The sequence below is a fragment of the Megascapheus bottae genome, chromosome 8 (assembly GCF_031878675.1).
Source record: "Megascapheus bottae isolate mThoBot1 chromosome 8, mThoBot2.hap1, whole genome shotgun sequence".
NCBI classification, from domain to species: Eukaryota; Metazoa; Chordata; class Mammalia; order Rodentia; family Geomyidae; genus Megascapheus; species Megascapheus bottae.
In genome coordinates this window covers 54,529,315-54,556,091 of record NC_143516.1, presented here as the reverse complement: position 1 = coordinate 54,556,091, position 26,777 = coordinate 54,529,315, and the positions used below count along the sequence as shown (strand labels likewise).

The following is a 26,777-nucleotide window of genomic DNA, read 5'->3' as shown; positions in this document are numbered from 1 at the left end:
TAAGTCATTTGTGGAATATTCCACAAAGTAAATCAATTTGTTTTCTGTTTTTGGTCAGTTGTGGAATTTGAACTCTGGGCCTGGGCATTTCAGCCCCACCCTTGAGTTAATTGAAGATAAGAGTCTCACTGATTTTGTGCTGGGGCTGGCTTTGAACAGATCCTCAGATATCAGCCTCCTGAGTAGCTAGGATTATAGGCATGAACCACCATTCCAGCTCAAAATAAATCAATTTAATACAATTTCCCTTTTTCATAGCTCCTAAGATGAGGCATAGGAAGTGGAGTAATATGAACAGATAAAATGAATACTCAAAACCCAAATATTTTACTCCCAATTTTAAAATACATACTAACTAGCACATTAACCTGGGCCAATAGGAAAAAGAGCACACACCACACAAAAAAACTCCATTAAGTATAGATTAAAACAAAACTTCAAACTATAAAACTATAAGAAAATATAGGGTCTGAGAATGTGGCTTAGTGATAAGAGTGCTGGCCTACTGTGCATGAAACTTTGGGTTCAATTCCTCACTATCACATAAACAGAAAAGGCCAGAAGTGGCACTGTGGCTCAAGAGATAGAGTGCTAGCCTTGAGTAAAAGAAGCTCAGGGAAAATGTGCCCAGGTTCTGAGTTCAAGCCCCAGGACTGGCAAAAAAAAGAGGGGGTGCTAGATAGATTTTAGACACATAAGCAGTTTTAACAAATGGTGAAGAATTTAATGACATAGAAATTTCAGAGTATTATACCAGCATATGAATATAATGTGATCATAGAGATCAACAAAAAGTTCCTAAAAGAGGTAAGATTTAAGCAAGAATTACCTACAAGACCGGGAGTTTGGCCTAGTGGTAGAGTGCTTGCCTAGCATGCACGAAGACCCAGGTTCGGTTCCTCGGTACCACATACATAGAAAAAAGCTGGTAGTGGTGCTGAGGCTCAAGTGGTAGAGTTCTAGTCCAAGGACAGTGCTCAGGCCCTGAGCTCAAACCCAAATTGGGAAAAAAAAAAGATACACACATAAAAAGACATAAAAGTAAGCAGATACATGGAAGGAAGACATTCAGAATGCACAGAGGTGACATGTAGTATTGAACATTCACCCCCAAACCTTTTCTTATTGGCAATACTGGGGATGAAACCCAAGATGGTACATATGTCAGAAAAGTGCTTTACTAGTTGAGTCACATGCCCCCAGACTGAGAATCTACTTTTATGAACACTAAATGAGACAGACACAGTATGTGCCTTTGTGATACTTACTGTCTAACAAGGGAAATAGAAATTTTAATACAACTAAAAATCAATATACTTGTAAATACTGTGGGGTAAGAGCACAGGAGTCACACTGGCCTATCAGATTAGACTTCACACACACATACACACGCACACACACACTCCTGTGGCATTGGAAGATTGAGAGTAATGATGAAAACTGTTCAAGGCAGAAGGAGAAACTTCTGTAATAATGTATACATCACAGATGGTAGCCTTGAGCTGAAGAGCTCCACAATTGACCAGAAAAAGGGGGGAGGAGAAAGGGAGGAGGGAGGCAGAAAAAGAAAAAGGAAGGAAGGAAGGAAGGAAGGAAGGAAGGAAGGAAGGAAGGAAGGGAGGGAGGGAGGGAGGGAGGGAGGGAGGGAGGGAGGGAGGGAGGGAGGGAGGGAGGGAGGGAGGGATTGTATTCATAAACTGCTTTGGTATATGCTCCTTTATACAACGACTTAAAGATAAAATTTTTGAGAAGTCATCGCTTTTTAACCATTATTAAATTTTTAATGAAAGTTTAAATTTTTATTTTAAAATAATTAAATGTTATTTTAAATAGCCTTCTAAAATTTATAATTATAAGCACAAGGGACAGAAAGTATCAATAAAAAGCTCTATCTTTTTGCCAAGATTCTAGTAGGTCCCCCAAAATGCTAAAACCAGAGTCTTAACAAAATAAACATTAAGAAGTATACTTTAAAGAGCTGGGGCATGTGGCGCAAATGATAAAAGAACCTACTTATTGAATACAAGATCCTGAGTTCAAACCTATACACATTCACTCACACCTCACACACACACACTCTCTTTCTCACACATATATCTGGATAAAACTCTCTCTCTCTCTCTCTCTCTCTCTCTCTCTCTCTCTCTCTCACACACACACACACACATCTTAGAATCCACATAAAGCAACTGAAAACAAGGAAGTGAAGGATAGTGAAGGAAGGGGTAACTGTCCAACAAAAAAGAAATGTACTCATTTACCTGACTTACATAATTGACACACCTTATATAACACCTTAATAATAAAAAATAAAATTGTATTTCAAAAATGTTTAGTTACATTAAAAAATTAACAGGGAAGGAAATAAATTAACAGAGATAGCTACATATTCTTGATACATGTTGAAGCTTTTAAACCATGTGAATGTACTTTCTACTGGAAAGATAAAATTAAAAATTTACCATTAAACAACACAATTTTTAAAAATCTACCATTATTAGCCAGATGCCAGTGGCTCATGCCTGTATCCTAGCCACTCAGGATCTGAGATCTGAGGATCGCAGTTCAAAGCCAGCCCATCACAAAAGTCCCTGAGACTCTTATCTCCAATTAACCACCAGAACACCAGAAGTGGCACTATGGGTCAAGGAGCAGGGTGGTAGCCTTGAGCTGAACAGCTCAGGGAGAAGGCCCAGGCCCAGAGTTCAAGTCCTACAACGGATCAAAATAAAAAAAACCAAAACCCCCAAAAAACCTACCATTATTTCACTTAGCTTCTCCCTTCACGTCCTATATACAACGTTTTTGAGCTATTGCACCCCTCTGCTAGGAAAATCTTATATGCACACTAATTATTATAAATGAACTCCAGGACAGGGAAAAAAGATTTATCCTTGTGGTTATTGTTTTTAATGTACTATATGAATTTTTTCTTTCTTTCCTTTTCTTTTTTCCCCCCTTATGATTTATCTTCTGTTGCTGCTGTATCTGACTTTGGTATCTGGTATATTGTACCTGGAAGCATGACCTAGTTGTAGAAACCCCGATTTGATTTCTCAGTACCACGTAAACAGAAAAAGCCGGAAGTAAAAATGTGGCTCAAGTGGTAGAGCGCTAGCCTTCAGAAAGCCGAAGGACAGTGCTCAGGCCCTGAGTTCAGGCCCCAGGACTGGCAAAAAAAAAAAAAAAAAAAACAAAAAACCTACCATTATTGTTCCAACATTAAATGTAAGCTATGTCTAATGGCTCAGGCCTAAAATCCTACCTACTCAGGTAGGAGGCTGAGTTCAAACCCAACTCTGGAAGAAAAGTCTGTGAGACTTCAATTAACCACCAAAAAGCCAGACGTAGACCTTGGCTCAAGTGATTAAGTATCAGCCCTGAGCAAAAAAACTCAGAGACAGGACCCAGACCCTGATATATATATAATACCTATAAAAAGAACTATATAATACCTATAAAAAGAACTATCACTATTCATCATCTGTGTTGAAAATTGTATACTCTGTATTTTTTACCCTCAGGAGTTAATTGGTTCCATTCATTGTCATGAAATCTTTGTTAATATTTATTTCCCCTATTTCTACCATTTGTCACCATTAACAATTGTTTTTACTTGAGAAGTCATATTATATATCTATTGCCAGCTATGGTTGATTACAACATGATCTATAACTGTTTTGCCAAAAGAATTCAAGAGGAAATCATGTATTTGGGAATTGAGGGAGAATGATAAAAGGGTGACATGGATCAAATTGCACTGTACTCATAATAAGCTGACATAATAAACTACTTAAAGATAATAAACAAAAATTTAAAAATAGAAATTTAGATGATGTTCTTCCTTTATTGTTCCTTAAACAATGCAGTCTAATAATATTTTGCTATGCTTTAAAAGTAGAACAAGAAAAAATTAAATATACAAGGTTCATTTTCTTTCTTGGCACTTCATTAGTAATAATTCCGTGGAATTTACTGTATTTTTTTTAATTTAAAAAAATGGAAAAGGTAGAATGACACTTTCTCCAGTCTGGCAGGAAAAGAAGCCTTCCTTCAATTGAAGACCTCTCAAAATATGCAAGCAAATGTCATGGAAACAGAAGCTCTCACCATGGTAACACCACTTCTGCTACAGAGAAAAACCACTCTAATTCATGTGTACTTCAAGAAAGGACATTAGACTAATTCCAATTTTCATTTATAATCTATCCATATCAGTCATTATACCTGGCAGTACTAATGATTTCATAGAACATTAATATTTTACAAGAACATATTATTGAACCTAAAACTGACTATAAATTTATATGCAATTTAGGCCAAAGACAAAAACAGTCAAGCTATCCTACCTTAAAGAAAATCAAGCCAATATTAAAAACATTTTTTTAAAAAAATCAATTTTATCACTTTTGCCTGAGAGGTCATACTCTAGAAACAACTAATATTTTATTAGTCACAACAGACATGGTAGACAAAACACTCATTGTTCTATACTTGTAAGATCTGTAACGTTAACTAATTGTATAACTTAGTATATACAAATATTACTATTTTGTAATGATTATTAATGGTATAAAAAAATCTTCTCTAGAAACATGAGAGCCTCCAGATGAAAAAACAAAACCAAAGAGGACTTTTAAAAGGTTAAAATTAACAAGTTCAATTTTCACAAGTCTAATTAAATCCCCTTATTAATGTTATTATCAACTGTAAATTAACTTTAACAATCTAATAGATATGAATGAAAGATCTAATACCTATGGTATATCAAAATATCAAAATAGTAAAATCATAGAACTGAAAAGGAGAATCTAATAAAACCTACTTGGTTTTAATATAAATGGTTAATGAAATAAAAAATTTAATTTGGGGCTGGGAATGTGGCTGAGTGGTAGAGTGCTTGCCTAGAATGCATAAAGCCCTGAGTTTGATTCTCAGTACCACATTAAACAGAAAAGGCCAGAAGTAGCACTGTGGCTCAAGAGGTAGAGTGCTAGCCTTGAGCAAAAAAAAGCTCAGGGGGCCGGGAGTTTGGCCTAGTGGTAGAGTGCTTCCCTAGCATGCACGAAGACCCAGGTTCAATTCCTCGGTACCACATACGTAGCAAAAAGCTAGAAGTGGTGCTGTGGCTCAAGGGGTAGAGCTCTAGCCTTGAGAAAATCCAGGGAGAGTGCTCAGGCCCTGAGCCCAAGCCTAGGACTGACGGAAAAAAAAAAAAAAAAAAAGCTCAGGAACAGTGCCCTGACCTTGAGGTCAAGACCCAGGACTGGCTTTAAAAAAAAAAAATTTAATTTGAAAATAATTTTTTGGGTAAAGGCTTGAATCTTAAGCCTTAGAAAGAAATTAAATACAAAGAAGATATTAAATACAAAGAAGATATTAAATACAAAGAAAAAATCTCAAAATAAGTATAAATATTTCTTCAATTAAAGCTAACATTTCAAATTATGTAAAACACCATGCTGTATATTAAATGTCTATGCCCCTCTGAAATTCATATAGTAAAATGTTAACCTCAAAATGATGGTATTAAAAGATGGGGCCTCAGATAATTAATAAGGGTAGAGCCCTTATTAAGATATTAAGGCTTAAAAAAGACAGGGGTCAGCTGTGAGTCTGGCCTAGTGGTAGAGTGCTTGCCTAGCATGCACAAAGACCCAGGTTTGATTCCTCAGTACCACATATGTAGAAAAAAGCCAGAAGTGGTGCTGTGATTCAAGTGGTAGAGCTCTAGCCTTGAGAAATCCCTAGGTCAGTGCTCAGGCACTGAGTTCAAGCCTGGAACTGGCCAAAAAAAAAAAAAAAAAAAAAAAACCATGGGTCTACTACCATCAAAGCATTGACCTCTTATACACCTGAGATATATATGCTATTTTACTCACAGCTATCTATAGTAGATCTGAGCACCTGTAACTTAAAATCGTTTTACTGTCACAAAGTTACTGTTCTACACATAATACTATCCACCAAAACTTATTTTATGTTCTTTATCTCAAATATTGTTGATGCTTGATTTATTTTTACCATAAGAATGTCACCATTCAACAATCTAAAATTTTTACTTCACTACTTAAATACATTATGGCCCTTTTCAGTCTTGGAGGTTTGCCATAAATTTTTAGGCATCATTTACTTTGCATAGTTTTACAAAGTTAAGGACAAATAAACAGACAGCAAGCAAATCACACAGTAAACAAACCAGTAGAAATGGAGATTAGCTGAATCAACTGTTATGTAATAATGCATGTATGATTTCTAATTTTTTTAATTTTCCTGAAGACTCGGTTTGACTATGTTCAGTCAAAACCTCATGAAATCAATGCTAGAATAAGCTTAGCTTACTGGAATCAGCTCTGATTTTCCATATAACTTCTGTAAATAAAAGTAAAATCTACTTTGATTGAACTAGGGTTTTCATCTTTTAGTCCGATTAGTTACTAATACAGTATGCTTTATTTTCTTGCTTCAATCATTGATTAAAAATAAAATGATGCTTATCAAAATGAAAGCCAAGAAATGGAAACATGAGGGGTTTTTTTTGTTTTATTTTTAATTGAATTGTGTGTGGTCTTTTTTTTTCCTTTGGTGTCTTCCCTTTTGTGGCTGTTTCTGATTTCTGTACCCTTTGTATTGTTTTGGAAAGCGGGAGGGGAAGCACAGAAATGGTGGGACAAATGGTGAAGCAATTCAGCAGTGACAGTCACTAGACACCGTGCTAGAAATAAACTATAAAACTTGGGGGAGAAGAAAGCCAGGAGGGGAAAAATGGGGAGAGAATGAGGGAGAGGGTGAGTTCAAAAGGAAAAGTACTCATGATCTGACTTATGTAACTCCTCTATGCATCACCTTTACAATAATTTTTTTTAATTTTAAAGAAAAATGAATTGACAATATGTTGGAAATGAACTTGGGGGAGTGGAGATTGAGGGGAGGGAAAAACGTAGGAGGAAGTAACAATGTTTGAAAAGAAATGTACTCACCACCTTACATATGTAACTATAACTCCTCTGTACATCACCCAGACAATAAAACTAAATTCAAAAAAAATTATTAATAATAAAGAGCAAAAAAGATGAAAAAACGATTAATTTTTTTCCTTTTTTTTCTTAAAGTAAGTATGTGCCATTCTGGTACATGGTTATGTTTCTTGAAATAGAATATTTAACCAAAAGTAAAACGGTACTTCTAAGTTTATTTGTGGGGGGATGGGCAGGGATTTGACCTGAAGAGAATTATCCCTTTAATGTATCATCTTTATCAACATCTTCAATAATGAAAACATTTTCTTCTTTTTAGCAATACTAATATCTTTCTATCTTTTACATGACTGATAGTTATTAACGTAAAAGAGCAGAATCATTTTCTTATGAAGTATAGGGATTACTGAAAACATTCTGACCAAGAAGCTTCTTTACAAGTAGATGCACCATGAGACCTCTTCATTTTTTCTCCACTTCTCCTTTGGAGAAATATTCTTTGCAGCATCAACAGATGGGTTACAGGTTAAAATCAAACTCTGCCTGACACTGGCTACAATCTCTCCACTTTATACAGACATACTCTTTAATGTTAGCTGATCAGCAATACAGTCCCAAAGGAGTTGCAAGAAAAGAGATATCCTGCCAGGTACAACCAGATCACACCTGTAACTCTAACTATTCAGGAGGCTGAGTTCTGGAGAATCTTGTTTGAGGCCAGTCAGAGGAGACCTGGCAAACCAGAGAAGCCACACTTGTGCTGCTGCCCTGGATGCCCCTGGCTGCAGACTCCCCTGACCCCAGGACTCCAAAGCTGAACCAAAGTTCCTGAGGGCCCTTCCGCTCCTGGCAGCAGTCTCCCAAATCTGGCCAGGCCGATGGGACCAGAGAGGAATTTCTGAACATTGATCTTCACAAAGTGAAGGATAAGAAGGACATGCTGGACAAGGAGATCTATCAACTAATATCTGAAGGCTACAGTGTGAATGAACTGGATGACCACATCTCCCTGCTCCATGAATATAATGACAACAAGGATGTAGGGCAGATGCTACTGGGCATGCTGGCCATGATCCCAGATGTCACCACCAAAGAGTTGTATCCAGAATTTGATCAGACATGAGTGACTGAGCAGTGGCTCCCAGCCTCTTGTCCTCTGCCTCCTGGGACAGCAGATGTGGGCAGGAAAAGCGATCAGAGCCCAGCCAGTACACATGCAAGGTATCCAGAGAAAATGCACCTTGAGGTGGTAAATAGTCCTAATACCAAGGTTCCTGGAGGGTCTTGGTGCTTCTTTTTTCTAGACATGTGCATGCAATTCTTCCATTTTAAAAATATTTTTCAAGTACTGTGGCTTGAAATCAGGTCCTCCTGCTTCCACTTCATTTTTTCACTCATGGCAGGTACTCTACCATTCGAACCATACCTCCAGTTCCGGATTTTTGCTGGATAAAGATAAGATTCTTTTGAATTTGTCTGTCTGGACTGGCTCTAGACTGAGTTCCTTACATAACATTTCCTGATAAACATGTCCAATCTTGGTATGAAAAAAGAAAAAGGAAAAAGAAAAGAAAAAAAAGAAGGGCCAGGACTTTGGCCTAGTGGTAAGAGTGCTTGCCTAGCATGCACAAAGACCCAGGTTCAATTCCTCGGTACCACATATATAGAAAAAAGCTGGAAATGGTGCTGTGGCTCAGGTGGTAAAGCTCTAGCCTTGAGAAAGCCCAAGGACAGTGCTCAGGCCCTGAGTTCAAGCCAGGAATGGCAAAAAAGAGGAGGAGGAGGGGGGAGAGGAGGAAGAGAAGGAAAAGATGGAAGAGGAGGAGGAGGATTTTTGCCATTTCATATGCCACCAATATTATTACTGACATTGATTCATTCTAAATTTACCAAAAAAATTACATGGAAAATTTAAACTAAATGGCACATGGCACTTATACCATAAACAAAATTATTACCCAAAAAAGTAGTCCTAAAATGAGGTATCACAGAAATTAATTCATGATACTAATTATAGTAAATATGCCCCTATTTTGAAATCTTAAAATAGGCCCACATTCATTGGCTATAAAGAGAAAGATTAGTAAGACTTCAATATAGTTTCAGTTGTAAAAGAGTTAATGAAAACTACAATAAGACTAGGTTGCTCACCAACAGGAGACAATTTATTTAATTCCTTATCCCTAGACCATCTAGAAATCACATCTACTCTCGCCACACTGGAAGCTACACCTGTGTGTAATCAACTCTTTTCTTGCCTACTTATACTGAAGACTTAGAACAGCTGAAAAATCTTTTGAAAATTTTGCTTTTTTTTCTTTTGAACATGCAACATCAAAAAGAGACCAGTTCATTGGGTAAAGAAAAGGAATTTGATGACAATGTGTAAATACAATGATCTCAATCTCAGAGAATTGATAAGAACACCTTTATTCTCTCTTTTAAAGCTATAAAGAAAAATCTTAGAGACAAAAACATGAGAAGGGGTATCAAGCTGTGAGAAGTAATACCCCTACTACCTGACGAATGTAACTTTACCCCTTCTATACATTACCCTGACAATAAAAAGTTTAAAAAAGAAAAAAAGAAAAATCATGACATCCCAGATTTATTAACAAAGTGTCTTAAACTCTCCTCTCTTTAGCAGAAAATCATATAATTTCATAAGCAAGATTACTATAAAAGTAATTTTAAGTAGTAAAAATAATAGTGAGCTCTACTCTCCTATGAAAAATGTAGGGATAAGCAAAGTTTTCCTAAAGTAGGATTCCAAATGCCCAGAAGATGGGATAAAAATTGACAAATGAGACTATATCAAATTAAAGAGTACAACCACCAAAATCAAGGGAAACTCCACAGAATGGGAAAAAATTTCAGCTCTATTCAACAGATAAAGGAGTGATACACAGACAACTCAAAAAAAAAATGAACAAAAGAACAAGTAATCCTTATCAACAAATAGGAAATAGAAATGAACACACAGTTCTCACAAGAAATACAAATGGCTAATAGATACAAATACATATATATATAACTAATTAAATAAGTAAAAGACCTTTTTATAGCAAAAAACTATAAAACTTTGAAGAAAGAAATCAAAGATGACATAAGGAAATGGAAAGATTGTTCATGTTCATGGATAGACAGAATGAATTTTGTAAAAATGCCTATGATGGGCTAGGAGTTTGGCCTAATGGTAGAGTGCTTGCCTAGCATGCATGAAGGCCCAGGCTTGATTCCTTGGTTCCAAATACACAGAAAAAGCTGAAAGTGGTGCTGTAGCTTAAATGATAGAGCTCTAGCTTTGAGAAAAGCCCAACGCCAGTGCTCAGGCCCTGAATTCAAGCCCCACAACTGGCAAAGAAAAAAAAAATGTCTATGCTGCCAAAAACAATATACAAATTTAGTTAACGCAATCCACATGAAAATCCCAATGAAATTCTTTACCAAGTAGAGAAAGAAATCCAAAACAGACCTAGAACAGCCAAAGCAATTCTGGGCAAAAAAGTAATGCTGGTGGTAACAATCCTAGACCTCAAGCTCTACTACAAAGCTATAATAACAAAAACAACTTGGTATTGGAATAAAAACAGACCCCCAAATTAAAAGAAGACCCAGAAATAAAATCATATGCTTACAGTCATCAGATATTTGATATGGAAGTCAAAGATATACACTAGGGAGAAGAGGGGCCTTTTTCAATAACCGGTGTTGGGAAAACGGGACATCCATAAGCAGAAAGCATGTATTTGTCACTATGTACAAATACAAATTTAAAGTGGACCAAAGACTTCAACATCAAATCTGAAATTCTGAAATTACAAGAGGGAGTAGGAGAAACACTGAAACTCACAGGCACAGGAAGAAAGTTTTTGAACAGGGACACAGCAAATAGGTGCAATACTTGGCAAATTACATCAAACTAAAAAGTTTCTACACAACAAAGGACAAAGTTACTAAAGTAGAAAGGTAGACAACAGACTGAAAAAAGATCTTTACCAGCAATACATCAGATTAACGCCTGATATCCAAAATATACAAGGAGCTCATGAAACATGAACCCTTTCTAAAGCTAATAAACCAATCACTAAATAAGCAAGAGAGTTAAGGAAAGACTTCTCAGAAGAACAGATAAGAATAGAAAAGTACAGGGAGGGCAAGGTGGCTCACACTTGTAATCCTAGCTACAAAGCAGTCATGAGTCCTAAGGTCAGTTCAGGTTACACAGTTAAGTTTGTGGCTATATATTATGACTTTGACAAGAAAAGAGGGGCCGGGTGTGGACTCATGCCTGTAATCCTAGCTACTCAGGAGGCTGAGATCCTCAGATCTCAGTTCAAAGCCAGCCTGGGCACTAAAGACCATTAGACTCTTATCTCTGATTAACCACAAGAAAACAGAACTGGCACAATGGCTCAAGGGGTAGGGTGGTAGCCTTGAGCTGAAGAACTTAAGGACAGTGCTCAGGCCCAGAGTTCAAGCCCCATGACCATTAAAAAAAAAAAATGGCAAAGTAAAACATGAGGAAATGTTCAACATCCTTGGCTATAAACAAAATGCTTATCAAAACAACTCTGAGATTCTCTCTCACCCCACTTAGAATAGCCAACATTGTGAATTCAAACAATAACAAATGCTGGTGGGATATGGAGGAAAAAAAAACCCACTGCGCTGCTGGTAGAAATGTAGTAAACTAGTATGATCACTCTGGTTGTATACTCAGAAAACCAAAAATAGATATTCGAACACAAGGCATACCACTCCTAGACATCCACCCAGAAAAATCACGAACAAGGATAACCATAAAGACATTTGCACACCTATGTTCATGGCTTCATTATTCACAATAGCCAAGCTGTAGAAACAGCCCACTTATTCTACAATAGAGTGAATCCAAAAAACTGAGATACCTCTACACAATGAAATTTACACAGTCATTAGAAAGAATAGTATTATTTATTTTCAGGGAAATTGATGGACCTAGAATAAATCACATCAAGTAAGGTGATCCAAGCTTGGAATGACAAATGGTGTGTTTTTCATATGCAGATGAAAGGTAGTTGTAAAATATAATAAATTACACAGATCTCTAGGCATCCACACATCATATCTTCCAAAGGAGAATATTCTTAGAAGAGGAACAGAAAGGCATGATGCCTATGTGCATCTGATCAAAATCATTCACCAAATAGAACACCTGAAAATAAAAACCAAACATGTTTTTCTTTTTTGCTATTTTTCTTTTGTTGTTGTTCTGTTTGTTCATTTGTGCGTCTTTGGGGTGTACGGGGAGGCACAGAAGCGGACAAAGGGTAAACAAGTGCAGCAAGGTTACTCATTAGACACTGCATGTTGGAAATGAACTATACAACTAGTGGGTGGGAAATGGAAGGGAAAAAATGGGAGAAGAGGTGACATTGTCCACAAAGAAATGTGCTTGTTTCCTGAATTACCTAACTGTAACCCCCTATATATTAGCTTTATAATAACAATTAAAAAATGAAAAACAAGCTGGGCATGGTGATTCACACCTGTAAGGCAGAAGGGAGAGAGGAGAAGGAAGAGGGGAAGGGAAGGGGGAAGTGGGAGAAGGGGGAATAGGGAGGGGAGGGAGGGGGGAAGAGGAACATAAAACAAAAAGTACACAGCTGGCCAGGAGGGATTGCTACAACACTGCTGGTGGAAGTTTAAACTAGCTCAACCACTATGGAAAGCAATAGACTACATAGAGCTCCCCTATGACCCAGCAATTCCACTCCTTGACATTTACCCAATCATCCAGAAACAAGGACATACTAAATCCACTAGCACAATGATGTTCATTGCAGCACTATTCACCATAGCAAAGATATGGAACCAACCCAGATGCCCCTCAGTAGATGACTGGATCAAGAAAATGTTGAACTTATATACAATGGAATTCTATGCTGCCATCAGAAAGAATAATATCGCCCTATTTGTAAGGAAATGGAAAGATTTGGAAAAAATCATATTAAGTGAAGTAAGCCAGACCCAAAGGAACGTAGGCTCAATGGTTTCCCTCATTTGGCATAATTAGTACACATGTAGGACACCCCTAGCCGAGGATTACTGAAGGGTGGTAGCTAAACTGAATATAGCTAGACTGAATCCATCTTGTTAAAGCAGCCTCCATTCTGTAAGAGTTAAGTTCTGAGAAATCCCCTAACTGCCTCTTCTCAGGAGATCTGCAAGATGCTCCATCAGATGTTTACTCAGAGAGCTCGCAAGGACATTCAAAGGTCATCTCTAGGACAGCAGCTGTGTTCCACAGCTAGCAAGGACACCTAAAACTAAAATTTCTGTGGGAAACCATAACATCAGAACTGATAAGAAACTGAGGAATGTCTCTATGTAAAAGTTAACTACAACATGAGGCTGTGAGAATGAAAACTAAAACTTGATTATTCTGTACCATAAAAGCTGTGCTAATTCTGTACTCAGGGCCTCCAAGCGTCACTGGTTTCTAAGGCGCGGAGGACCAGGCTCAAGTTTGCGCATAAATGGCTCTTTGTTGCTTGCACTGGTCGTGGTCTCTGGAGGTCTTTTAGGAGGACTGTGAATGTTGGGCACAACATTACAATAGCACAAAACCTAGATACCTAAGGTCATATAGGATGAGACTAAATGAAAGGGTCACTAGGACATGGAAACAAGAAGTTTATCTTGAGCGATTGTTGTTCTTAATGTACTATGTTATTTCTCTTCTCCTTTGTCGCCCCTTGGTTAATTTCATATTGTTACTGTATCTGATGTTGTTACCTGCTATATTGTATATACATTTATTTGTTTATTTGAAATAGGAAAGGGAAGAGGGGGAAACAAGATGATTAGGAGGGGGTCGGGGGAGGGAAATGAGGACAAAAACATAAGAAGGGGCATCAATGTGTGAAAAGTAATGTACTCACTATCTGGCAAATGTAACTGTAACCCCTCTATACATTATCTCAATAATAAAAAATAATAAATAAAAAAGTACACAGCTACCTAAAAGAATTTAGTGACCATTTAAAAACATGATTTCTCTTGCCAGGCATAGGAAGCTCATGCCTGTAATCTTAACTATTCTGAAGGTTGAGATCTCAGGATATTGGTTTGAAGCCAGATCTGGGCAGAAAATCCATGGGACTCTTATCTAATAATCCAACAAAAAGCCCAATGTGGCTCACATGATATAGTGCTAGCCTTGAGTCAGTCCCCGGTGCGTGTACACACACACACACACACACACACACACACACACACACACACACACCTGACATCTCTAGTGCAAATGATAGTGAAGGAACTTGGAATAAAAGCTTCATTTGGGAATCTATATAGGTACAGCAATAAAAATAAGTGGATCTCTAAAGAAAAGGAAAAGTAGATAGCAGTATCTTTGAAGAAAAACAAAAATGTTAAACATGTAAATCTAAGACTGCTATAAACTTCTGACAATTAGACCATGATTCATGAGCTATAATGTTTACTATGACTTTCTGTTAATGTTTCAAGACATATACAAAGGGTCAGAATCATAGTTATAGAACATAGTGAACAGGTCTAAGACTGGTGAGAACAGCACTCAATCTCAATTTACAGCTAAAACAGAAGTCATACATGAGAATCAGGTTTTCAAAATCACTTAAATCAGGAAAGCAGCAAACAAGGGTATGAGATTTCTAGGATGAGACAATAAAAAGGAATCTAAGAAACCCAAAGAGTACAAGAGCAAGGACTCAATATTTGCATACCCAATGCTATGGACATGGTAATGGAAATATAAACATAACTATATAGACATAAAAACCTATGACTCTATAGACATAATGTTTTATTTCATAAATTAATATGTATCTATGACATACAAACCCTTAGCCAAATTTTGATTAAGTTCTAAAACTAAGTGCCAGTGATTGTATATAGAGATTCCCTTCTTGAACTTTGTTAACCTTGTTATTTGAAATATGATGTAAAAATCAATGTTAATAAATTCTTTAATAAAAAAAAGGAATCTAAGAAAAGAAAGCTCTCCAAATGTGGACTTAGCTCTTAGAAAATTTCAGAAGGAATCCCTCAGGTTAAAATGAAATAAAAGAAAAAGGAACAGGTATGGGAAAGGAGATTAACTATTTTGAAAAAAAAATTAACAGTTCTTCTGAAAAGTCTGAATAAAAAATATTATCATAACATAAAAAGAAACCAATGTTAGACTATGGGTGAAAAGGTTCTTTAGGAAAGAAAATGTAACAGAATAACTGACTGGGTTAGAAACAATATTTTTATCATCATAAAAACAAATACTGAATACAGAACACTGATGGTGATCAAGTTGGGGACAAAGAAGAGTATTTCCTGGCAATTAGTGGGTGGACACCAAAGGAGAAAAGGAGTGAAAAGTGTTGAAGGAATTAAAGGGATCCATCCTATCCTTCTTTAGTACTGAAAAAAAAATAGGTCATGTAGAAAAGAATAGCATAAATTTGGAAGCAAATTCCTTCAAAAATTACTGAACCCATAAGTCGTACACTGCTTATAAGAAATGGCAGGATGATAGTATGAAGCTAACTGAAAATAACTCCAGGATATAGAAACAAAAGCCATATAATGAATGATTGTTGTCCTTAATGTACTATGTTATCTCTCATCTCTTTTGCTATCCCTTGGTTATCTGATTGTTACAGTATCTCACTTTGTTATCTGATATATTGCATGTATTTGTATTTGGTTATTTGAAATTGGATAGGGAAGGGGGGGGAACCAAGACGGGGTGGGAGGGTGGAGGGGAGGGTAATGGGGATCAAGACATGTGAAAGGGTATAAATATATGTGAATTAATGCACCTTCTATCTGGCAAATATCATGTAACCCTTTTATTAATTACAATAAAAAATAAATAAATAAATAAATAAATACACAAGATTAAAAAAAAAGAAAGAAAGAAATGGCAAGATGGGCTGGGAGTTTGGCCTAGTGGTAGAGTACTTGCCTAGCATGCACGAAGACCCGGGTTCGATTCTTTGGTACCACATACTTAGAAAAAGCCAGAAGTGGTGCTGAGGCTCAAGTGGTAGAGTTCTAGCCTTGAGAAAAATCCAAGGACAGTGCTCAGGCCCTGAGCTTAAGCTCAAGACTGGCAAAAAAAAAAAAAAAAAAAAAAGGCAAGAAACTACCTTGTTTACAGCCTTATCAGATGTCAGTTACGAAATCACTGTAATAAAAAGTATGAGGGGCCAGGAGTGTGGCCTAGCAGTAAAGTGCTTGCCTAGAAGGCATGAAGCCCTGAGTTCGATTCCTAAGCACCCCATACATAGAAAAAGCCAGAATCGGTGCTGTGTCTCAAGTGGTAGAGTGCTAGCTTTCAGAAAGCTTAAGGACAGTGCCCAGTCCCTGATTTCAAGCCTTAAGACTGGCAAGGCAAACAAGTAAGCAATAAATACATAAATAAAGAAGTAAATAAATAAATAAAATGAATGCTAGAATACAGATTAATCAATCAACTGATATTATGCAGCATTTCTGACAGAAACTCCTTTATTTGTCAGGGCATTTCTCTTACACAGAACAAATCTTATATAGATACATGTCCAAACTATAAGTTTCATACATGTTCTGTTGTTTCTATTATATTTAGATTTTACTTCTGTAATTCTAGGAAGAGTGAGCCTAGAAAATATGGGAACATCAAAATCCATTTTCCACCTTCCTAAAATGGGATTTTCTATCAAATTTACTTCTGTCCCTCAGCTTCTAGGTCTCTTCCACCTGCTATATGAAGCACAGAAGGTAAGATCTTCCCCCTTTCTATTTTGCTATGGAGCCTGGGAAGAAAACAAGTCAATCACATAACACTGTGTCAAAATTTGTGTTAAAAGTTTTACCCCATGGGCCAGGCGTTTGGCCTAGTGGTAAGAGTGCTTGCCTAGCATGCACAAAGACCTAGGTTCGATTCCTTGGCACCACATACATAGAAAAAAAACAAACAAACAAACTGAAAGTAATGCTGTGGCTCAAGGGTAGAACTCTAGCCTTGAGAAAAGTCCAAGAACAGTGATCAGAACTTGAGTTCAAGCCCCACAACTGGCCAAAAAAAAAAGTTTTACCCTATATTCAAACAGACAAAATCCAGGGTTTAAACACTCTCAGAATATCAGATTTCTTTCCTTCATTTACTTGCTGTCTATACAACTTCTGTATATTAAACTTAAGTAACTCTATATATTACTTCTCAACTAGTTCAGACTGTATCTCTAAGGACATAAGTAAAAGGAAAAGGTAAGAAATGATGAAATATAGTACCATGTGACATACTCTTTCCTACAGGGTACATGAATCTCATCTTCAGCATTCATCAGAATTTCTTACAGAACTTGTTAAAGCACAAATTGCTAGATACTATCCCCAGAATTTCTAATCAGTACATATGGAATGAGTTATATTTCTAACAATTTCCTCGATAGTAATAATTCTCCTCTATGTGCTACACTTTGAAAAACACTGCCCTACAGAGCACTGGTGTTTATTAAGTGGGAACAAAGAGGGGTATTTCCTGGTATTTAGTAAGTAGAGACCAAAGATGCTATTAAACACATGTGTAAGCCAGTTCCCAGAAGAAAGACTGTTCAGGCCTATATGGTAAAATAAAGTTTACCCCAAATATATGACGACCAATAAATTGATGAGTTCTTCAGGGCATCTCAGAAATTCAACACAGAATGTTTTTAAATTCTGCTGAATGCCCAAGGCTCATGCTTGTATCCCAGGTACTCAGAAGATCTAGAGGATCTTAATACAAAGCCAATCCAAGCAGTGAAAAGTCCACTAGATTGTATTTCCAAAGTAATAAGCAAAAAAGCAGGGCGGGAAATGTGAATCAAACAGTAGAGTACAAGCTAAACAAGCAAGTAAAGCAGACATGAGGCCCTGGGTTTAAACCCCAGTACCAACAATAAATTATAATAATGGTAATAATGACAAATCAGTAGAAAAATTTTGCTTTCAAGCAGTTGACAAATCCTTGAATTTTACCAACAATACAGCAAAATGAAGTTTTAGGTACATTAATACTTAAAAGTATATCAATCAACAAAAGGAAGTAATTCATTTAATGTTACTGATAGTTTTGTAGTAAATATAAAGTGACACTAACTTTGAAAGAATTTATAACAAAATTAATCATTTTAAACAACTGAATTCAGCCTAGAGTTTGGCCTAGTGGTAGAATGCTTGCCTAGCATGCATGAGGACCTGGGTTTGATTCCTCAGTACCGCATACATAGAAAAGCCTAAAGTGGTGCTGTGGCTCAAGTGGTAGAATCCTAATCTTGAGGAAAGCCTAAGGACAATGCTCAGGGGCCCTGAATTCAAGCCCTAGGACTGGCAAAAAAAAAAAAAAGAATCTCTTGAAAAGTAATACTAAAAAATGTCTACCTCTTTCATTAAGTAAAAATAAAACAAATGTTTAGTATTATATATTTAGGTATAAATGAAATCGTCCAAGACTGAACAATTTTAAGGCGAAGGAGTACCACAGCAATAAATAAGTTTGAGGAAAAGGTACTTTCTAAATATATGAACACAGTACAAACAGATACAAACATAAACACATGTACACATGTATACACACACACACACACACAAGGATAAATGAACTTACTCCAGTAGGCTGAAAAATAAGTCCATCCATTTCATGACTGACTTCTTTGGCAAAACTTCCTTCCAGTAGCTACAAAACAAATAGATGTGTTCTTTAGAAATATAATAATCACTTAAACCTTGTTTAAAATTTCTTAACAAGCTTCAAATAATTTTAATACATAAATTGTAAATATCTGTATATATGTGTGTGGAAAAAGAGGGGAGAGGTGGACCAAGGAGATCTAAATTGATATACTGGAATATTTAAAAATATATTCCATGAATACTGACATTATAAGGTAGAAGAACTATTCTGAGTAGCCCTCATCATAACCAAAACAATAAAGGTAGAAATAATTAGTTGTAATACAGTATATAGTTAGTTAATATATGAAGTAGATTTTTAATGCATTCACCATAAAAAATGATAAAAGTTTAAGGTGGTAAACAACTAAAACCTTCAGTTGCACACTGTTTGATGCACACATGAATCAAAGGCCATACTATGTTTCATAAGTATGTAACAATATTAGATGACAATCCAAAAAACAAAAAAAAAGAAGTACTGAAAGCACAGTTTTTAAATAAAAACAAAAAAAAGAAGTACTGAAAGCAGTTTTTAAATATATTGCTAGACCTGAACACAAGGAAAGAAGAGCAAAAATAAACAAAAAGCAATTACTGGAATAAAAAATGAGAATGCACATACACCACACAAAAGGAGAGAGCAAAGAAACTTGCTTGGGGACAAGACTTTGTAAAATGGGGATTACAGCCCAAAACACATTAATTATGCTTACATAAAACTCTCAGGTAATTTCCTAAGTTTTTCTTTCTTGTTTTTATACTTTTTTTCAAAGAGGAGAAGTGAGGGGAAGGGGGGTGGGGAGTTTGAATATCTACATGTCCTTTAAACTGCAGTGGCTTTAAACCAATGACTGAAAGAAAATGGGGGAAGCAGAGATTTGAAGTTAAGTGTTTAACAAGCTTCAGTAACAAAAGTTGAAAATTTTCTGGTGATGGATGGACAACTGTATAACAATATAAATATATTTCATGCCACAGAGGTACAAACTTCAAGACAGGTAAAATGGGACCGGAAATATAACTCAAGTGGCAAGAGGGCTTGCCTAAGTGAGTGTAAGGCCCTGAGTTTCAAACTCCAAGAAAGCCACAAACAGAAAAAAGATAAAAATAGCAAAACTTCATGATATATACACGCATGCATGTACATCTAGGTTATGTTCTTGATGTTCGTTTTTTCTTTTATTACTGCAGTTAAAAAAGCGAGCTTGCAATTTGGGGTTCTCGGGGGCCATATTATATAAGACATAACCAAACAACCAGAAATTTCAAAACACTTCAAAAACTCATACTTTGTCTTCAGTTCACTTACAGATTTAAATAACCTAGGTACTTGAGAGTAAACATCAATATAGATTAAAAGCACTGATTCCTTATAAGCACAAACTAAATAAACTTTGAGCATTGTAGTGTCATAAAATTACTCATTCTTTCTAAAAATGTGAAAAACAATGTTAAACTAAAATATTAATGCATTTATGTGATGTATACTTATGCTACAGAAAAATTCTGAACTCATATTGGAAGTTAAAGAAAAATAGATGAGATGAGGTAAAAGACTGGCTTGGGCTTTTTCACCTATCAAAAAGCAATGACAGGGGCTGGGAATGTGCCTTAGTGGTAGAGTGCTCACTTAGCATGCTTAGCTTCGCATTCGATTTCTCAGTATCGCATAAAGAGAAAAAGTCAGAAGTGTTGCTATGGTTCAAGAGGTAAGAGTACTGGCCTTGAGCAAAATAAACTCAGAGAAAGTGTCAAGGCCCTGAGTTCACGCCTTGGACTGGCTAATAATAATAATAATAATTTAAAAAGTAATGATAAAGATTCAATCAAGACTAAAATTAAAATATGCAACCTTGATACTTACTGCACCACATTATGTTTTAAAAACAACTTGAAGGCTGGGAATTTGGGCTAGTATGCATCTAAGTTCAATTCCTCAGTACAACACACATAGAAAAAAGGCCAGGAGTAGTGCTGTGGCTCAAATGGTAGAGCTCTAGCCTTGCTCAGGCCCAGAGTTTAAGCCAGGAACGGCACACACACACACACACAAAAAAAAAAAAAACCTTGCTAAATTAATCTCTAATCCTAAAGGTGAGGTGGCTCAACTAGCAGAAGACTTGACTGGCATGCCTGAGGACCTAAGTTCAAATTCCAGTACGAAGAAGAAAGAAGAAAAGAAGAAGAAAGAACTCAATGAATTTTTATATTGTAGATTTAGTCAAACCCACTTTATTCACAGGTTTGTTATGCCTGGATTTATTATAGGCAGTTTTGAATGAGTAAAATAAATAAGCAAACAAATTGATTAGTGTAATTATAAAGCTCAGATTAGGGACTGGGAGTTTAGCCTAGTGGTTGAGTGCTTTGCCTAGCATGGACAAAGAAGTGGGTTGGATTGCTCCATACCACGTACACAGAAAAAAGCCAGAAATGGTGCTGTGGCTCAAGTGGTAGAGCTCTAGCCTTGACAAAGCCCAAGAGCTCAAAGACAGTATCCAAGCCTGAGTTCAAGGCCCAGGACTGGGGGGGTGGGGGGAGGAGAGCTCAGATTAACACTGAGAAACTCTCAGCCAGGTCTGTATTATCATCAGTTGTATTTAAAGTATGTGATCTACTCAGTGTTTTCCTGTTCTTAATTTTATGTAAATGTCTTGCTACCTAAAAAGCAAGGTAAAAATTAACAGGATACAGTGATCACATCATAAAGTTAATTTATGATATGATAAAATGAAATTTTTAAATTTGTTGAAAGGCAGTATTTTTAGCAGAAACTTGGTGGCATGGAAAACAATTAGTCAAGCTACAGCAGTATGGCATTTAGCTCTATGCATCAAAAGCATTCTCTTTTCCCTCAATGTCAGTCTCCTTGGAACCATATACCCACAGGTGCCAGAACTCTATAGCATAATAGTCATTGGGATGGGCTATTTATTTACCAAAGATGAACGTTCTCTCTGAGACTGACCCAGTTCCCATTGAGGGGTGAAATGATGAAATTACTCGATGACAAGTCCCACCAATTTTCAAAATGGAAGTTGTACTCATAAAGCAGTATGTGTGATTTTAAACTCCAAGGTGGGAATAAAGAGTCCAGAAAGAAAGTGACCTCTGATTAAAGCAAAAGGTCACAAGATGAAAATTCCAAAGAAATGGAGAAATAGGTCAAACAAAATATGAGAGAGGTGTATTCAACAAGGATGTTGGGCAGTCTCTGAAAGAAGAGTTCAAATCATGCAGCCCTCATAAAAGAGGTAAGGCCAGAAACCTTTAATGCCCTTAAAACTAGTATGGCTTAAAAGGTCAGTTTCACCTGCTAATTTAAATGTCAGGCATAATTTAAAACTTACTTTAGTACTGTCTCTAATAATATATTCTAAAATAAAATGTCTTGTATGTTTCACCTAATCGTTTTCTCCTTTTCTGTATTTGAAGTAAAACTTATTTTTTAGTTATACTTTAACATAATGTCATAAGCATTAAACTAAGCATTTCTTGGAGAATTAACTGGATGATCAATAAACTCAATAAATGGCAAGATTCCATGCAGTACTTTTATAGGTGTTTCCTGATTACTTGGCAGTATTAGAACCACGTAAAAGATACTGGGGACTCTATGATAATATAAGCCTAGACCAATATGCCTCAATACAATCTTAATTTAAATTTCACAATATAAATATTTAAACAATCATTTAATTAGTCATTTACCCCATCAATCTCTCTCCAAAGCATAGTTCTACTTAAATTGCCCAAAATGTTTTCAGAACACTTCTAACAAAAGAATCTTAATTTGAAATATTTAATTGCAAAACCCTAGAGAAGACTTAAGACAGTGAGCTATCCTAAACTGGGGCATATTTCCCTTCATAATTATAATCTATGATTACTTTCCCTATAAATAAAATTAGAAGATATTTCGATGAAGGGCAAAAGACTAGACACAAATGGTTTTTAATAAAGCATAGTAATGTTTCCTAAGCTGCTACAGAATTTAAATTTGCTTAGTTACAAACACAACCATAACATGTGTATACCATATGAAACATCATATAGACATGAGCAACTTTCCATAGACCAAAGATAGAGAAAACTAATCAAGGTTATACCAGATGACTAAATCTGAACTGATACTTTATATGTCTCTAAATCATGAACTGGAAACCAAATCATTATAAATGTAAAGGCACAAAAAACATAATGCAGAAGGGCTTAATTCAAAACATGAGAAACAAAATAGAGAGTGAGGTTAAAAAACATGGTCTCTTGGAATTTTATTTCTTATTTATTTATTTTTAAGAATGATAGCTTATCACTAAATGCTGGTGGCTCACGCCTGTAATCCTAACTACTCAAAAGGCTGAGATTTGAGGATCTAGGTTCAAAGCCAGCTCCTAGGCACTAAAGTCCATGAGACTCTTATCTCCAAATAACCACCAGGAAAGTGGAAGTGGCAGCTGTGGCTCAAGTGGTAGGGCAGTAGCCTTGAGTTCAGGACAGTACTCAGGCCCAGAGTTCAAGCTCCATGATCAACCAAAAAAAAAAAAAAAGAGAGAGAGAGAGAGAGAGAGAAAGAAAGAATGATACCTTAAGACAATACTGAATGAGAAACGCTTTGATGGTATTTAAAATACATATCAATTTATTAAAATTCACAAAAATATATCAAAAAAATATTTAAACAAGGAACAAATAAATTGTTTCCACCTTTCAAGTCTGAGTTTGCATTTCTTACATTCTGAGCAAGTAGTTTATAACATCTAGTGATTGCCTAAGAAAAGTCAACATAGTAATTACACCTGTTGACTTCTTTTATGCTCTCACTACTTCTCTAAAATCCAAATTTTTGTTTAAGCCACCCCCAAAAACTGAAAACTTGAGTTCACCTAAGTACTTAATCTTATGTTTTTCCTTCCCAAAATCTAAGCAACTCAAGATCAATCAGTTCCTCTATCTGCTATTTTTAATAGATTTGATTACTACTACTTATCAAAGATATATAAACAACTGTCATTAAATTCCCTCATAATTTCACTCTAATGAAACAAGTTCTCTTTATCCAATTTTCCAATTTTTCTTTTGAATTTCAAAATCTAGATATCATTTACTCATTTAATGAACATTTATTTGGTATCAACTAGTACCAACAATTCTACTAATTGAAACTAAAAAGAGATTAGCCAGCCTCTACCTTGGAGGAATTAATGGTAGGTCTTTGCATGAAACTCAAATGCCAGATGCCAACTGGTGTCAGTCTACAAACATTACCTAGACTAAATTACAGGAACTAGTGAAACCTATTATCAACTAAAAAGGACATCCTCGCCAGGCGCCATGTCTCACATCTGTAACCCTAGCTACTTTGAGGTCTGGTTTGGTGTGTGGTGTGTGGTGTGTGATGTGTGTATGTCTGGTGTGTGTGTGTGTGTTTTCTCGTGTGGTGTATGATGTGTGTGTGTGTATGTCTGGTGTGTGTGTGTGTGTGTGTGTGTGTGTGTGTGTGTGTGTGTGTGTGTGTGTGTGTGTGTGTGTGTGTGTGTTTTCTCGGCCTGAAAGCTGTCCCTGAGCTCGCTCTTTGGCTCAAGTCTACCACCCTACCCTGGGCCTGGGTGTGGTGTGTGGTGTGTGGTGTATGATGTGTGTGTGTGTATGTCTGGTGTGTGTGTGTGTGTGTGTGTGTGTGTGTGTGTCTGGTGTGTGTGTGTGTGTGTGTGTGTTTTCTCGGCCTGAAAGCTGCCCCTGAGCTCGCTCTTTGGCTCAAGTCTACCACCCTACCTTGGGCCTGGGTGCTGTCCCTGAGCTCTTCAGCTCAAAGCTACCGCCCTACCTTTGAGCCAAGACCCAATTTTCTAGAGGTTAATTGGAGATAAGAGTCTCAGATCCTTTTGTGCCAGGCTGGCTTTGAACCTTGATCCTCAGATCTCAGCCTCCTGAGTCTTTAGGATTACAAGCTTGAGCCATTGCCCCTGGCCAACACGTGAGACTCTTACCTCTAATTAACCACTAGAAAACCGCTATGGCTCAAAGGGTAGTGGCCTTCAGCTGAAGAGCCCAGGGACAGAGCCCAGGCCCAGGGTTCAAGCCCCATGACAGACCAAAAGAAAAGTGTGGGGGGGGGGCTGGGGGGGGGCGGGAGAGGACTTCCTCTTAAGCAGTCAAATTCAGCATTTTTTAAGCATGAACTGAAAACTTTTGGTACTCCAAATTAATGAGGACCTCAATACATATAGTCATTTAAAAGTAATTCGAATAGATATTTAAAGACTTCTAGTTATAGAATTGACCTGTATGACCTATATTTATAACGTTTTATACCAATAGAAATTAAAACATAAAAAGGCATTTAACTTGTATAGAATGAAAATATAAAAAAATATGAAAGACATTTAAGAAGTGCTGATTTCATGCACTTAGTACAGACTTGAGAGGCTGAGATTTTGAAAAACGGTAATACCTTCCCTCTAGTTAGCAACTTTTTCTCACAAGCCAGCTCTTATTACTTACTTTCATTATCTTACTGACTCATCTCCACTGGGGCAACAGCAAATTTAAATTACTCTATTTTCTACAAACCCTTCCTCTCTGGTTCTAGAAAGAATTCCTAGAACAGTTGGTTATTTCTAAAACTTTCTGAATGTTACTTTTACATAGTTCTGAGAGTTCTTTTTTCCTTCTTCTAAAGAACCTCTCCTAAATGCATTTCTAATCTAAACACAATAAAACACTTCCCTTGGGACTGGGAGTTTGGCCTAGTGATAGAGTGCTTGCCTCGCATGCACGAAGACCCAGATTAGATTCCTCGGTACCACATACATAGAAAAAAAGCCAGAAGTGGTGCTGAGGTTCAAGTAGTAGAGCTCTAGCCTTAAGAAAATCCAAGGACAGTGCTCAGGCCCTGAGCTCAAGTACAGATTGGCAAAAAAAAAAAAAAAAAAAAAAACACACTTCCCTTTCCAAAGCAACTCACATACTTTAATACTAGTAAGCCTTTTTCATCTACAATATGTATCCAGATTGCAGCTGGTAAGAAACGTGAGAAAATATTTGTTTTGAGAATAAAAGTATTGCCTACTGGTTAAGAAGAATATTAAGCTCTTTTGAAATAAACAGAAAATACACTGGATATTTACCTATATACATGTAAGGCAGTAAAAACCAAACTAAACTACATAACTAAGTAGTCTGAAGGTCACCACGGGGAAAAAAAAAGTCTGAAGAAACTACTTAAAATTCCATCCAAACACATAGCAGGCACCCATAATCTCAAATTGAGGAGTCTGAAACAGGAAGATTGAGAGTTTCAGGCCAATTTAGGATATATAGCCAGAATTTATCTACAGAAATAAATTAAACAGATAATTAAAACACATCCATCCTATGTTTAAACAGATGTGTATGGTCTGGCTTTTGCCCTCAATTATTAGAAGATGGCCCTACTTGAAAGGAGTATCTCTGTTTGCCTGGTGAGTCTAGGAAGTTGAACAGCACAATTAGAACAGGCCATTACAGGTCAGACTGACAGGGAAGTTGACACTAAAAATGCATTAGCCTAATGTTCTAAACCTGAAACTGAAACACACCAGCAGTATGATGAAACACCCACACAAACTCTGAACACAGAAGCTCTACTAATTTCTGTGACTGACAGTCCTCTTTAACTATTATCACACTTGAATACTGATATTTACCATAGCCTGGAACAGGTAGCACTGTTGATGACCCACAGCGAAAAGATAGCAAGAAGCTTTGTACTAGAACTCTCACAAATTTTATGCCATATATCACTTGACGGGTTTAATTTCCATTCTTATTCAATGAATTACAATCCCAAGTGTGGTGCTTCTCAAGTTCTGAGAATTATTCAAATGAAATCCTGAACCAGGGAACAGTCAATAAGAGATCTATAATATATAGCCAGCAAGGCTAAGGTGGCCCTGTATATCCCCAAACTTGAAGGAGCTGTCTGACATAAAGACATTTAGCCCAAAATTTCCTAATAAAATGTAGGTTGTCTTCCCATCAGTAGAAAGGCTTATGAGAGGGCTGGGAGTTTGGCCTATAGAGAGCTTGCCTAGC

General features: G+C 36.5%; 1 protein-coding gene across 2 annotated transcripts in view; it reads right to left on the bottom strand.

The window, feature by feature from the left end:
* Rngtt (RNA guanylyltransferase and 5'-phosphatase) overlaps window positions 1-26,777 on the bottom strand; it is a 233,839-nt gene that overhangs the window by 124,997 nt on the left and 82,065 nt on the right. For both annotated transcript variants that reach the window (XM_090338447.1, XM_090338446.1), the window contains exon 12: window positions 18,634-18,702. In XM_090338447.1, the coding sequence (XP_090194573.1) occupies window positions 18,634-18,702 (69 nt within the window). The remainder of the gene's footprint in view (window positions 1-18,633; window positions 18,703-26,777) is intronic.